General features: G+C 48.5%; 1 protein-coding gene across 1 annotated transcript; it reads left to right on the top strand.

The window, feature by feature from the left end:
• The first annotated feature begins 2,693 nt into the window (after positions 1-2,693).
• On the top strand, positions 2,694-14,562 carry LOC138950385 (NACHT domain- and WD repeat-containing protein 1-like). The gene is made up of 9 exons (XM_070322126.1): positions 2,694-2,976; positions 5,790-5,959; positions 7,899-8,112; positions 9,187-9,530; positions 10,808-11,002; positions 11,424-11,734; positions 12,171-12,495; positions 12,779-13,066; positions 13,636-14,562. Exons 1-9 carry the CDS (start codon positions 2,694-2,696, stop codon positions 14,560-14,562), a joined length of 3,057 nt encoding a protein of 1,018 aa, XP_070178227.1.
• The last annotated feature ends 81 nt before the right edge of the window (positions 14,563-14,643 follow it).

The raw sequence follows: 14,643 nt of genomic DNA, 5'->3' as shown, positions 1-14,643 counted from the left end.
GTGCGAGAGCGCCGAGGAGCGCCTACAATCATGTTGTTGGTTGTCTGGTTTGTCCCCGTATTAGAAATTATGATAGTGTCTGTTTGGAAGAGTGGGGTCTAGTTTTGAAGGGGGTGTTATAATATTTGTCGGCAAAGACAGGTGGGCACATCAAGAGTTTGCGTGTGTTCTGGTGTTGTTCACCAAATTTTTCAAATACAGGAAAACCTCCCACTAACGACCTTGACCATGGCCAGAAAAATCGGTCGTAAAAAGGAATGGTCTTTATTGGGAGTTGGGGAGGTATAATTTGTTTTACAGGGGAGGCAACTGTTGGGCAGTTCTGCCTTTCTTGTGTTCGTTATCACATTTTTGTTCCACTTTGATATGCATATTTATTAGCATGGTGTATGCGCATACATTTGTGCACAGACAGGCAGACATAACACACACACACACACACACACACACACAAACACACACACACGGCCTCATAGGTAAAACTTCTTTTTTATTTGGTGTTTAACGTCGTTTTCAACCACGAAGGTTATATCGCGACGGGGAAAGGGGGGAGATGGGATAGAGCCACTTGTCAATTGTTTCTTGTTCACAAAAGCACTAATCAAAAATTTGCTCCAGGGGCTTGCAACGTAGTACAATGTATTACCTTACTGGGAGAATGCAAGTTTCCAGTACAAAGGACTTAACATTTCTTACATCTGCTTGACTAAAATCTTTACAAAAATTGACTATATTCTATACAAGAAACACTTAACAAGGGTAAAAAGAGAAACAGAATCCGTTAGTCGCCTCTTACGACATGCTGGGGAACATCGGGTAAATTCTTCCCCCTAACCCGCGGGGGGTAAGGTAAAACTCGGTTATTGACCCCGGGTAAGAAGGTCAGTTTAAACTGACACAGGAACTTCTGAAGAGTTTCCTCTCAGACATCAAAGAAGGTCAGTGTCTGTAAACTGGGTCAGCTAGCTGGTCTCAGCTGACAAGTATGACCTGAGGTCTCAGTTGGTGAGCAAACACTCACAGAATACGTACACAGCACTTCATTACCGATTTTTCTTGACAAGGTCGTTAGTGGGAGGTTTTACTGTAGGCTAGTTCTATTGCTCTCCACCATCCCCCATTAGTCCAGCACCCTACATGATACAAAAATGTTTGTTTTTGACTCACCTGAGTAATTGGTGAGTATTAGGATTCATATTTGTCCGTCTGTATGTCCGTCCGTCCACGGTCCGTCCGTCCGTCCGTCCTTGGACAAAAACATTAAATGGGTTGATACTGGTCAGTCGGACGTGAACGTTCTGTTGAACATAATTTTATAAAGCTGGAACAGCTTCTTTTTAGGGGGGGGGGGGGGGGTCATAGGTAGTGGAATCCTCCTTTTAATAAATACCAATAAAAACCCAAGAAAATCAGGTCTTAAGATGAAGCTAAACTTACAGAGGTTATGAATAGAATATATTATCAAATAGGGTCTTGAAAATGTCTTGTTGGGGTCTTAAAACAATAAAAGGGAGGGAGTTTTCTATGGGGTAAGTAGGTTCAGGGAGGGGTGGGGTTCACGAAGACGAGTCGTGTGTAAGCATTTGCTTTTCTTGTTTTGAATAGCATCAGTTGTCGATATGTTCAACATAGTGTCACGTCCTCTGGTAAGGGAGTGATGTATTATGAAACTAGATGATTACCCGCTTCGCCGGGTACCGGCTTCGCCGGGAAGAAGTAGAGCCGAATACCAGGCTGCGCCTGGGACCCGGCTTTGCCGGGTGTACGCCGGCTTTGCCGGCGCACCGCACGGAGGAAGGGAGATAATCGCGGCTGAAAACACTGGAGAAGATAAGGAAGAGTTACTGGTAGTGGATCCAGACAAAAAACAAAAAAACAAAAAACAAAATCGGTTCAGCGCTGCGCGCTGAGAGCACGTGTTGAAATATCTCATCGATGAGGTTGTGTCCGGGGTGTAGCTGAATACGGTGTCCAAATTTGAAAAAGATCCACCGAGAACTTTGGCCGTGCATCGCGAAGACACAGACAGACAGACAGACACAAGTCGTATATATATATAGAAGACTAGATGATTACCCGCTTCGCCGGGAAGAAGTAGAGCCGAATACCCGGCCGTCGCCGGGGACCCGGCTTTGCCGGGTGTACGCCGGCATCGCCGGCGCACGAAGGAAGGGAGATCTAAAAATAGTAACGTGCAGTGACCTTCTAAATATAGTAACGTACAAACGGGATTATGGATTGACGCCGGCGCACGAAGGAAGGGAGATCTAAAAATAGTAACGTGCAGTGAAAAACGAAAATCGGTTCAGCGCTGCGCGCTGAGAGCACGTGTTGAAATATCTCATCGATCAGGTTGTGTCCGGGGTCTCTGTGAATAAGCCCACCAAATTTGAAGCAGATCCATCGAGAACTTTGGCCGTGCATCGCGAAGACACAGACAGACAGATACACACACAGACACAAGTCGTATATATATATAGATAGAAGATACTTGTAGTGTACTAAATATAGACAGTCGATTTGTACAAGTTCTTATTCTGTCTCTGCGGACCAGAGACATATTAGGAAACGACATTTGTTAAGGAAATCATCTTCTGTGGTGAAAATGTCAGATTGAAACCTGGCATTGAAATATCACTCGTGTAACGTGGAACCACCGGAACGCCGCTCAATACAACAACCCGTCTCTCTCCATGTCCAAACAGATCCACTTGAACAGCAAGATAGGCTGGCGTCTACCCACCACGATAGGAACCACAGATTTCCAAGACCTCCACAAGAAACTGGGGGAGAAGAACCCGAAGGCGGCTCAAGCATTGAGCGAGACTTACACTCTGGATGAGAACAATATCCCCCCGGCCTACCGGCTGCTCCCCGTTCCCGGGGTTGCCAACCACTTGGAGAAGCGACAAGAACTCTTCGATGAGTTGTGTCACGTTGTCACGGAGTCCCAGGATGAAATGTATATGAATGAAGGTAAAAAGAGAGGTGGAGGAGTCAGAAAGGGGGGGGGGGGGGTGTTCCTGGTTTGTTCAACCTATTAGGTTTAAACAGTGTTTATTCAACAATTCATATGCAATTGAACATAATACATGTTAAAGGCACAGTACGCCTCCCGTAAACCATCACAGATACTGTCAGGCTTTTACACACAGTACAAACACCCTTCCATTTGAACGCTCACCAAACGGGAACATCCTAGGTGCCCTACGTAAAGAGCGAGCAATTTTCAAAGAATTAATTTTGCGGATTGTCTCCTCTCAAAATTGGACCGTGGTGCGTTTTGGCGCTAGACCTAACTTTTAAAAATCTAGATAATAAATTGACAGCTTGTTACACAAACATTCTTAAATCATAAAATCATCTTAAACTTCGAATTGTACTGAATTCTTTTTTTTATCAAGACAAGATCAGTACAATTTGAAGTTTTGAAAGTTTAAAAAAAAAAGCCCGGAAGCAGGGTCACGCAAGGTCGTGGTTCTCGTAGCAGACGACGGTTTATGCCTAGATCACCAGTTCCTCTGAACAGTCAAAAGCCATCGCTAGAGTTCGTGTGAATCACAGCCGTTTGTTTCGTGCATAGTCAGAGGTACTTAATAACGTGCTATTGCAGATAAGCTCACAGCGAGTTCAAATTACAAACTGACGACTACATTGTGAAAAAAGGAAACTGGATCACAAGGGTTCACGATGGCTCAGGGCTAAGATAAACCACGCAAAAATGAAATCTTTGAAAATTGCTCGCTCTTTACGGAGGGCACCTAGGATGTTCTCAAGCGGTGAGTGTTTAAATGAAAGGGTGTTTGTACTGTGTGTAAAAGCCTGACAGTATCTGTGATGGTTTACGGGAGGCTTACTGTGCCTTTAAGGATCAACAACAAGCTGAAGCTTTTGGTGGTGAGCCTGTTTGGCTAGTCGGGACCGATTCAATTGTGTGTTGTTGGATTTTTTTCCTTTCTCAGTTTTTTCATGGTGGTCTCCGTATTTGGAACTATTTAAACTCAGAGGCAAAAGAAACGCAAATGCTGCAGTGAAGATGGGTTACACATGAATTCTAATGTCGAATCAATTATTTCGGGTTAACAATAACAAGGAAACGAATTGACCGATACAAAAACCATACGGAAAAGTGTATTGGGATGAGAGCATGACGTGCCATGTTCCACTGAACACTGTTTGAAGACTGTTGAAAGTCAATAGCGTGTTGCTCCTCCCTGGGCGTTGATGACTGTGGCGCACCTCCGGTACATGGAGAGGACGAGGTGATTACTTTTCTGCTGAGGGACCTGAGCCCACACCTGGGTCCCGCCAGCACGCAGCTCTGCTGCTGTGCGGGGTCTTCGGGCAAGGGCATTAATCCTTCTTTGTATGATGTCCCCAAAGTGTTCGATTGGGTTGAGATCCGGAATCGAGCAGGATGAGGCAGAAGGTTCACGCAGTTGTGACGCAGGAAGTTCTGGGTAGCACGTGCAGTATGGTGACGGGCATTGTCTTGCTGGAACAGGCAGTTCCGGTGCCTCTGGACAAATGGAACCACATAGGGACGCAGGACTTGATTGATGTAGCGGTCTGCATTGACACCATTCCCACGACATTGGCCGACGTTCTGAAAGACGACAGGCCCCACTCGCTGATTGACACCAATAGTGCCCCATATCATGACGCTGGCACCTCCCCATAGATCATGCTGCAAGATCTTAATGTTAGCAAACCGCTGTCCAGGTCTTCGCCAGATCCGGACACGCCCATCGCCAGGTTCGAGGCAAAAGCGCTTCTCGTCCGAAAAAAGAACCCTCCGCCAGTCCCGATGGCGCCAGTGGGCATGCTGCTGGGCCCAGGTGAGACGATCCAGGCGATGCTGAGCTGTCAAGACAGGACGTCGAGCAGGACGCCGATTTACCAGGTTCTGCCCACCAAGGCGTCGGCGTACAGTTCTGGCACTGACGGGTTTCCCATGCACCCCGAATGTGTCACGGGCTGTGTTGGTGGTAGTTTCGAATGCATCTCGCTGGTTTTGATGGACAAGATGGCGATCTTGTCGGGCTGTTGTTACCCGGGGTCTGCCACGTCCTGGTAAGTCGCAGGTACTGTTAGTGGCATGAAAACGTTGCTGCAGGCGATAAACCGTGGTGACATTTACTCCAAATGCCCTAGCAACTTGCTGAACTGATTGTCCGGCATCAAGTCTCTCGATCGCCTGTTGGCGCTGATCTGGTGATAGTCTCGGCATCGCGCCTGTGTCGCAGAAATGAATGTTGTAACAGTTTTGTGAGTACGGTACAGTTTGCCTGAATACTCTGAACACGAAAAGCTGCTTTTCCACATTTTGCACGTGCTGAAAGTTGTCCCCATGACTGTTTGGGATCCCTGTCAACAAGACCTCGCGTGTGACCCAGATAACGGCAAACACGGTTCTGACAAGATAAGACTGCTAATACAACACGTGCAGAACATGCTAGTATCATGATTTTTTTTTATTTCAAGTCCATAAAGGTTTAATTAACGCATCCTTTATTTGCGTTTCTTTTGCCTCCGAGTTTACATTTAGCCCTATCGAAGTTAAAATGTGAGAAAGGTTCTGAAGAATCTGTTCACAATTAGTTATTTAAATCGTGTTAAAAATATTGATCTCCTTTACTTTTTATATTTTGCTCACTGTCCATTTTTTCGCACAATGTTCATATTTCGCTCATTGTTTACATTTCGCTTAGTGTTCACATTTTGTTTGCTCAATGTCAACATTTCACCCACTTTTCATGTTTCGCTAATTTTTCTGTCACACTCGGTAGGGTTTCCCACAGAGATAACCACGGCGCTAGCACACCACGCCGGGATGTCCGACAACATCATCGTGACACACAGAACAATCTACAACCTGCCCAAAGACAAGACGCACCCAGTCAACAAACTCTTCCTTGACATCGACACGGAGGGCGAGACGAATCAGCATCTCTTAAAGGTACCGTTAATGATATACGATACCGATACAGTGGAACCCCCTTTTTAAGACCGCCCTCATGAAGACTCCCCTCCTTTCTAAAACCCTGTTATCTCAGACTTCCTATTCACAGCCTCAGTAATTTTACCCCCGTTTTAAGACTCCCTCCATTTTAAGACTCCCTCCATTTTAAGACTCCCTCCATTTTAAGACCTGATTTTCTCACATTCGTGGAGGTCTTACAAGGGGGGTTCTAGGCTACTGTGCATGCATAGCTGAGCCGCGTGACATTACGAGTCATTTTCTTCGGCTGCTGATATGACGCAGTGCCCGAGACAGATTTCGTTCTCCCAGTTCTTTGTCGGTTTCTGAGAGAAGAATCGACGGAATGTTTACGTGGCGCCATTATTCGCATTATTATATAGCATTGTGACTTCTTCATTGGTTATTGTTGGACTTATTCTGATCCACTAGCCCAAACAGAAACACCGGTACCTTGGTTTTGCTTGTTGGTCGGTTAAATGGTTGGTTATTTTTGGACTTATCCTTGTCCACTTGCTTAAACAGAAACACATACTTACTTGCTTAGGCCATTTGCCTCCAGCGGAGCATAGGCCATTGACGACGTTTCTCCATCGCACTCTGTTCTGGGCTGTTCTTTCCGCCTCTGTGCAACTGTGCTAAAGCCTCTTTAGCTCCGGTTAGATGGTTGGTTATTTTGTGACTTAAGCCTTGTCCACTTTGCCAAACAGGAACACCGGTACCTTGATGAATTTTGCTGGTTGGTCGGTTAGCCAAACAGAAACACCGGTACCTTTTTCTTTCTCTCGCACCGTCCTATCCCCTGAGTAATTGGTGAGTATTAGGATTCATATGTGTCCGGTTGTATGGCCGGCCGGCCGTCCGTCCGTCTGTCCGTGGACACAAAACTTAACGTTGAGATTATCTCGGAAGTTTTTAAAGCTAGACCTCTGAAACTTTGCACACTTTTAGGGTTTGATGATCTCACGAAGTGACTTCAATTTGGTTGACCCTCGTCAAATTTGGGGATCACAGCGGGGTCATTTTCATTTTATAAAAACTTAACGTTGAGGTTATCTCGGATGATTTTGAAGATAGAGCTTTGATACTATGCACACTTCTGGGGTTTGATAATCTACTGACTTGACGTAAGTTTGATTGACCCTCGTCAAAATTTGGGGTCACAGGGGGTCATGTTCGATTCATAATAACTTAACATTGACGTTATCTGAGGCGTTTTTGAAGCTATAGCTTTGAAACCTTCGACACTTCAAGGGTTTGATAATCTACCGACGTGACCATAGTTTTGTTGACCCCCGTCATATTTTGGGGTCACAGCGGGGTCATCAGTGTTTGTAAGAGCTTTACATGGAGGTTTTCTCAGTTATTTTGGTAGCAAAAGCCTCCAAATTTCACACAATTGTAGGTGTTAGTCATCAGCAGACATGACCAAATGATGGCTTATTTTCATCAAATTTAGAGTCCCAGCTTGAAAATGTTTGCTGGAACAGATTTTCACCACTAAAAATGTTCACTGAGCTATCAAGGATATAAGTCTTGACCTCAAAATAATTTGATTGATGTTGAGAATGTCAGGCTAGTAATGGTGGTGGGAAGGAGGTTGGTTTGAATATGTGAAATATTCTTAGGGTTGAATGGATTGATACAGGTCACATATGGATCAAGTTTGTGTCAATCAGTCGGACGGGAAAGTTCTCTTGAACATTATTTTATGAAGCTGGAACAGATTTTTTAAAAAAAAATTTTTTTTGGGGGGGGGCGGGGTCATAGGTAGTGGAATCCTCCTTTTAAGACCTACAAAACCCTAATGGACATGGTGAAGGAGGGTCGTATAAAGCATTTGCTTTTCTTGTTGCTGGTTGGTCGGGTAGATGGTTAGTTATTTTGGGACTTAACCCTTGTCCGCTTGCCCAAACAGAAACACCGGTATCTGAACACGCGCGTGGAGCGTATCGTGTCCAACGAGTGCATCATGAAGTGGAGCCTGTCCTGGGAGGAGATGGAGATGGCGCTGGAGGGCCAACAGACGCCTCAAGTCACGTCGCTGTGTCAGAAGCTGGAGAACAAGCTCAAGGCCGCCGTGGAAAGGATCTCAGAACGACAGGCCAGCGTTAACCCCTACCTCGCTGAGGGTGAGCATCTTTCTCGTGTCTCACCTTCCAGAAGAAAAGATGAGGTCTTCTGCTTTGAAATCGTGATTGGGTATTTTGTGTCTGTTTCTTTCTGTTTGTTTCGTTGTGTTGGTGTCAAGCCTGATATTAATATGGCGAGGTCGACTTCGCAAAGTCCACTTTACGAAGCTCACTGCACGAAGCTTTGGCACTAAATTTTCGGTAAAAAAAAGACTTCGCAAAGTCAACTTTACGAAGCTCACTGCACGAAGCTTTGGCACTAAATTTTCGGTAAAAAAAATAGACTTCGCAAAGTCAACTTTACGAAGCTCACTGCACGAAGCTTTGGCACTAAATTTTCGGTAAAAAAAATAGACTTCGCAAAGTCAACTTTACGAAGCTCACTGCACGAAGCTTTGGCACTAAATTTTCGGTAAAAAAAATAGACTTCGCAAAGTCAACTTTACGAAGCTCACTGCACGAAGCTTTGGCACTAAATTTTCGGGGAAAAAAAGACTTCGCAAAGTCAACTTTACGAAGCTCACTGCACAAAGCTTTGGCACTAAATTTTTGGTAAAAAAAATAGACTTCGCAAAGTCAACTTTACGAAGCTCACTGCACGAAGCTTTGGCACTAAATTTTCGGTAAAAAAATAGACTTCGCAAAGTCAACTTCGGGCTCCGAGAAACAAAGACGAGGTCTTCTGCTTTGAAATCGTGATTTGGGTTTTTGTCTGCTTCTTTTTGTTTGTCTGTTTGTATGGTGTGTTTGTGTTAGGGTGTGTTTCATTGTTTAGACTAGTCATTCAAGTTCCACGTGAATTGATTAAAAGGCGGTCTTTATATAAATGTATGGTTGGTAAACTTATTTGGTAAGTTAGTCAGTCTGTGGGTGAGTCGCTTAGAAACAAAGTCAATGATTGAACATGACCGTCAGTCAATAAATCGTTGCTGTGGCAGTTCACGACATGTGAGTTCCTGACATCAGACAGAGTTTCTTGAACGGCTGAGGAATTAGTGATTCCGCCACGTATACTGTATCTTCTCACTGCATCCTCCCTACACTTACATCACGACGGCCTTCCATACACTCTAGGTCTGCCGCCAGTGCTGTGTCAGGAACTTGTGATGCACGCGCACAAGCAGCAGCAGCTCTTGACCAACATCAAGGACATGCCGCACATCGTGGAGCCGGCATTGCAGCAGCTGTACAGCAACCCTTCCGTCCCTCTCGTGCTGCAGGGCCCTGTCGGATCCGGCATGCAGACCGTCGGGTCGTTTCTCGCGCTGCAAGAGGCTAAGCGAGACTTGCCCCGGCTGGTGGCGCTACGCTTCATGACCTTGACCCCTGAGTCGCAGACTGTCATGGCGGCGCTGTTCACCATCCTGGAGCAGGTGTCCATCGCTTTTGGCGTCAACAAGGTCTTCAAGGATATCAAGGTGAGCAAACGGTCGTGTGTGTGTCTGTCTGTCTGTTTGTCTGTGTCTGTGCACCCTGGTCTGTGTCTGTGTGTCCGTATCTGTGTGTTTGTATGTGTGTGTCTGTATGTGTTTGCGTTGGGTAATAGGTGTGTGGAGTTGGGTTGGGGTAAAAAAGGGAATATATGCGTGGTTGGGTAAGTGGGTTGAACTTGTTTGGCAGGGTTCAGAATAAATTCTTTTTTCAAACTACGTTTTAGTGCTATGGTTGGGTTAAGGACTTGGCATGATGGTGCGTGTGACGGGAGACGGCCAGTATCAATGTAGTGGGCTTGTGTGTGTCGATGAATGATGAACACATACAGACATTGCCAGTCTTCTTGTTCTTCTGCATTCGTGGGCTGAAAGTCCCACGTACACTCGTGTTTTTTGCACGAGTGGAATTTTTTGTGTATGACCGTTTTTTACCCCGCAATTTAGGCAGCCATACTCCGTTTTCGGAGGAAGCATGCTGGGTATTTTCGTGTTTCTATAACCCACCGAACTCTGACATGGATTACAGGATCTTTTTCGTGCGCACTTGGTCTTGTCCTTGCGTGTACACACGGGGGTGTTCGGACACAAAGTTGACTCTGAGAAATAAATCTCTCGCCGAACGAACTGACGCTGACAGCGGCCAACTGGATACAAATCCAGCGCGCTACCGACTGAGCTACATCCCCGCCCCGACATTGCCAGTGAATGGTTATGTTTATGTATATATATTTTGAAGTTGAGAAAACCTGTTGGGTCTTCCCTGTACGATCAGTATACAAACCTTTCTGTTGGTTTTTGCTGCTGGTCCTCAGTGTTGTTTTTCTTGTCTCATCTCGTCACAGTCTGCTTTGGTGTCGTCCGGTCTCATCATGCCCTGCCTTGGATAGCCCAGCCCCATCTGGTCACACTGACAGTCGCACCACCGCTTCGTCACCCGACAGCGCGGGTTGTCCGAACGCGGTGCAGGGGGGGGGGGGGGGTAGCACTGTAAACGGGAAACCCGTACGAATAGGCACATATCTTTTGGGGCCCAGTTAGCCGATCTGGGGCCCATTTGGGTAGCATCTGGGGTAACCACGAATGGGTGAAGAAATGCTGCCCACATCCTTTTTCATGACACCCGATCTGGTCGGATTACTACATTTTTCTCGTTCAACTCGCAGCTGTTTGACCGACTGTGTTGTTGTCCCATGAAACCTGCCCCTGGTCCTACCGGTACGGCTTGCCAAGACTCCCTTGTGTGTTCCTTTCTCTCCTTGCAGAGCCTGTCGTTGTTGGAGATGATCGCGAGCATCGCGGCGTGCACGACGAAGGAGGTGGTGAGCATCATCCTGTGCAGCGTGCAGTGGGGAATGCTGGGCAGGGGCAACGAGGTGGAGTGGATACAGCAGAAGCTCCCCCCCAACGTGCACCTCATCGTCCTCACCAACTGCCCCACGCTCAGCCAGAACATCTCGGTACGGGCTCTTGCTGCGACCCGGTCTGAGGGCGGCTAGATAACTCTGTCGGTAGCGCCGCTGGCTTGAAACCAGTTTGTCGCTATCGGCGTGGGTTTGACCCCCACGTTTGGCAGCGAGGGATTTATTTCCCAGAGTCAACTCTGTGCAGACTCTCCTCGGTGTCTGAACACTCTCGTGTGCATGCATGCGCACGATTAAGATCCCAAGCTCACAGCGAAAGTCACAGGCCTTGAAGAACACGTACGCACGCGCACACAAACATAGGCTTACACACACACGCACGCACACTCGCACGCACGCCTGCCCGCACAAACACGCACGCACACACACATACACACACGACCCACCACCGTACCCCACCCCACCCCACACACTTTCACCTTTTAACCCTCTCTTCCTCCTCCTCTCATCCACCCAGGCCGTGCAGATCCCTCCGATGAAGCCGGAGCAAGTGGAGAAGTTCCTACTAGACCGCCTGAAGTCGAAAAACCGCTGCCTGACTAAGAATCAGCACGACGCAGTCATATCGGTTCTGAGCAAGAACCCACTGCCCGTGCTGGCCGTTCTGGTGGCCGAACTGGCCACGGAGTGGACATCGGACACTGTGCAAAGGCCGGAGGAGCTGCCCACGAGCATGGAGGAGGCCCTGGTTCACTTGTTCAAACAGGCTGAGAAGGTGGTCGGGGTGGAGAGCGTGGCGCGGATATTGTCCTACCTCAGCACCGCAAAGTCAGTTGCTGATTGGAGAGAGAGAAAGAGAGAGAGAGAGAGAGAGAGAGAGAGAGAGAGAGAGAGAGAGAGAGGGGGGGAGAAAGATGAAGAGAGAAAGAGGGGGAGAGAGAGAGAGAAAGAGAGCGTGGAAGAGGAAAATTGAGAGAAATGAAGAGAGAGAGAGAGAAAGAAAAAGAAAGAGGGGGGGGGGGGGGGAGAAATGGAGACAAAAAGAAAGAGAGATAGAGAGTGTGTGTGTCTGTGTCTGTGAGTGCCCATACACGTAAGAGTTCAGGAGGATGTAAGCGCATGTGTGAGTTTTGGTAATAGAGAGAGAGAGAGAAAGAGTTTGTGTGTCTGTGTCTGTCCCTGTCTGTCTGTCTGTGTGTTTTGTGTATGCGCATGTGTCCGTCCATCCGTCCGTCCATAATACGTATGTCTTTTCGTGAGTCAGGTTCGGACTGAGCGACAGCGAGCTGGAGGACGTCCTGGCAATGGACGACACGCTCCTCTCCTCCATCTACCCTGACCGCTGCCCCAAGGTCCGCCGCTGTCCGCTGTCCATCTGGCTCTACCTCAAGCACAAGTTCGCCGCCGTCTTGGACATAGCCTACGTGTACGGCCATCGCGTGTACCGGTGGCAGCGGCAGGTGACGGGGGCTCTGGTGCTGGAGAGCTACGACATCAACCCCGTGCCTCTGCATATGCTGCTCACAGAGTACTTCCGCGGCAAGTGGGCCTCCGAGCCTAAGCCTCTGCCTGACCCCGACAATCCTGAGGTAAGAGGGAGGAGAAAGGGAGGTGGGGGGGGGGGGGGGTTGAGGGGAGGGAGGTGTAGTGGGGTGGGGTGGGGATAGGATGAGAAGGGAGGGGGTAGCGAGTGTGTGTGTGTGTGTGTGTGTGAGTGTGTACTGCAATCCGTGTACTGGAAACAGAATGTAGCTCAACACTTGCCCGATCTTCCAGTAAGTTGCGCAGCAACGCGTTCCATCCTAAGTCGTGTGGCCACACTTCCAAGTGAGACTAACTTAATGGAGTGCACTTTATCTGGACTGGTTTCAGCAAACGGTGGCGGTGCCGTGTGCAGTGATCGAGCAGCCCAATTGCTTCAACCGCAACACCAACTGTCGCAAGTTTCTCTGCCTGCTGTACCACATGCTGCAGGGCATCTCGATGCCTTCGGAGCAAGGTCTCCACGAGCGGCGGTGTGCAGCCGCCAAGCAGCACTTGCTGGACATCCGATGGCTGGTGACCAAACTGGACGCGACGTCTCTGGTACAGCTGCTGGACGACCTTCAGATGGCCATCTACGCTGCCAGCACCATGTCCACTGAGCTGACGTGGCTACAGGTGACAAGGCTCAGCATGGATGTGTCTTTATTGTGTTGTTCTGTGGCTGAACATTGCTGTGTATTTTTGTTAGTTGTTCCCATGTATGGACTTTGCTCTTTGTTGTGTTGATCCAAACGACATGCAAACATGGCCATTGTGTTTTGCTCAGAGAGTCGTGAAGCTTGCGTGCCGAGTTAAAATGACAGGATGCATTGGGGGAAGTGAAATGAACTGTAATGCAAAACATAATGTTTGCCATCACCAGCCGATCCTACTCCTTACATTGGATTACCAACAAAATGGAAAACAAATATGTCGGAATATTTTCTGGAAGAACTCGCATGTAAAGTTTCACTCACATCTGTTTGGTTATTTTCCTATAATCGCCGTACACAAACACGCACGCACGCACGCACGCACGCACGCACACACACACACACACACACGAACACACACACACACACACCAGCCTCGTCTCGATTCCTAGTATATCTGAAAATGTTCGTGCGACCGAGCGTGTTTGTGTGTGCCCGGGTTTGGTGTGTTTGACAAGATATGGGAAGTTCAAGATGGTGTGGTTGTTGCAGCTGCTGGTGGCTCGTAACGCGCATGTGCTAACTGTCAGTGGTCGCCAGTTGCACAGCCGCCTGCACACGCAGCTCATGTTTGAGCGCCACTTGTTGCAAGGTGGAGCACCCAAGGGTTTCTGCAGTCCCGATAAGGCTCGACGCGTCAGCTTTCAAGCGGCCATCTCCAGGTTCGAACAAGCCATCACCAACAGCCCCGTGCCCTTCCTGGCCGGCACAGACAGCAAAGATTTTATCCTGCAAGCTGTCTCCTCTAGCTCCGAGTCCCGCGAGACGTTTGACAGCAAGGTCAAGTCCAAGTCAGAGTCCCTGTTTCGCAAGCCAGAGGCAAGCCTCAACGGCTTCTACTCCTACGACAAGGACTGTCGGCGCGTGGTGAGCATCTCCACGGAGGCTGGTGAGATCGTGGTGTGGGACACGGTGAACCACCGCGCCGTGCAGACCCTGCGAGGCATCGCCAAGCCCAGTGGCCTCGTCTTCCTCGACGTTAACCACGTGGTGGTGCTCTGCAACCGCGAGCTGAAGGCCTTCGACCTGAAGGAGGGCGTCCTGACGTCCGACATCCGCGGCATGCTCAACATCAAGATGCCCTACTTCCACGTGCGCGACTCGGAGACGGTGATCGTGCTGGCCCGCAACAGGATGTCGGTCAACGTGCTGGACGTCAAGTCCGGACAGATCCACGCCACCTTCAAGGCCGGCGAGGACCGCTTCCTCAACTCGCTGCTGGTTAGCGGCAACGGCAAGATTCTGGTGTGCGGCGACGAGACGCAGAAGCCCTTCCCGCTGCTGGTGTGGGAGCTGGGCCAGTCCAAGCTGCTGCACGACCTCAGGATGCCCCAGCACGAGTTCATCACCTCCATTGCTGACATCACCTGGAACGGACACTACGTGGCGTGTGGTTGCAGGGTGAGTCCCGTAACATAACAACACACAGTTCACAAGGTATTGATAACAGCACCGGTATCACACATGATGTGCACTATGTTGACTTTAGTCTGTCACGGC

Source organism: Littorina saxatilis, linkage group LG1 (genome assembly GCF_037325665.1).
Source record: "Littorina saxatilis isolate snail1 linkage group LG1, US_GU_Lsax_2.0, whole genome shotgun sequence".
Classification (NCBI taxonomy): domain Eukaryota; kingdom Metazoa; phylum Mollusca; class Gastropoda; order Littorinimorpha; family Littorinidae; genus Littorina; species Littorina saxatilis.
The sequence above is the reverse complement of the archived record's forward strand: the minus strand, read 5'-3'. Positions and strand labels throughout refer to the sequence as shown.

Coding starts and splice junctions, on each gene's coding strand:
- LOC138950385 (XM_070322126.1), top strand. CDS start 2,694: ATGTCCAAACAGATCCACTTGAACAGCAAGATAGGCTGGCGTCTACCC. Junction 11,735..12,170: donor TCCTACCTCAGCACCGCAAA/GTCAGTTGCTGA, acceptor TTCGTGAGTCAG/GTTCGGACTGAGCGACAGCG. Junction 13,067..13,635: donor CTGAGCTGACGTGGCTACAG/GTGACAAGGCTC, acceptor TGGTTGTTGCAG/CTGCTGGTGGCTCGTAACGC.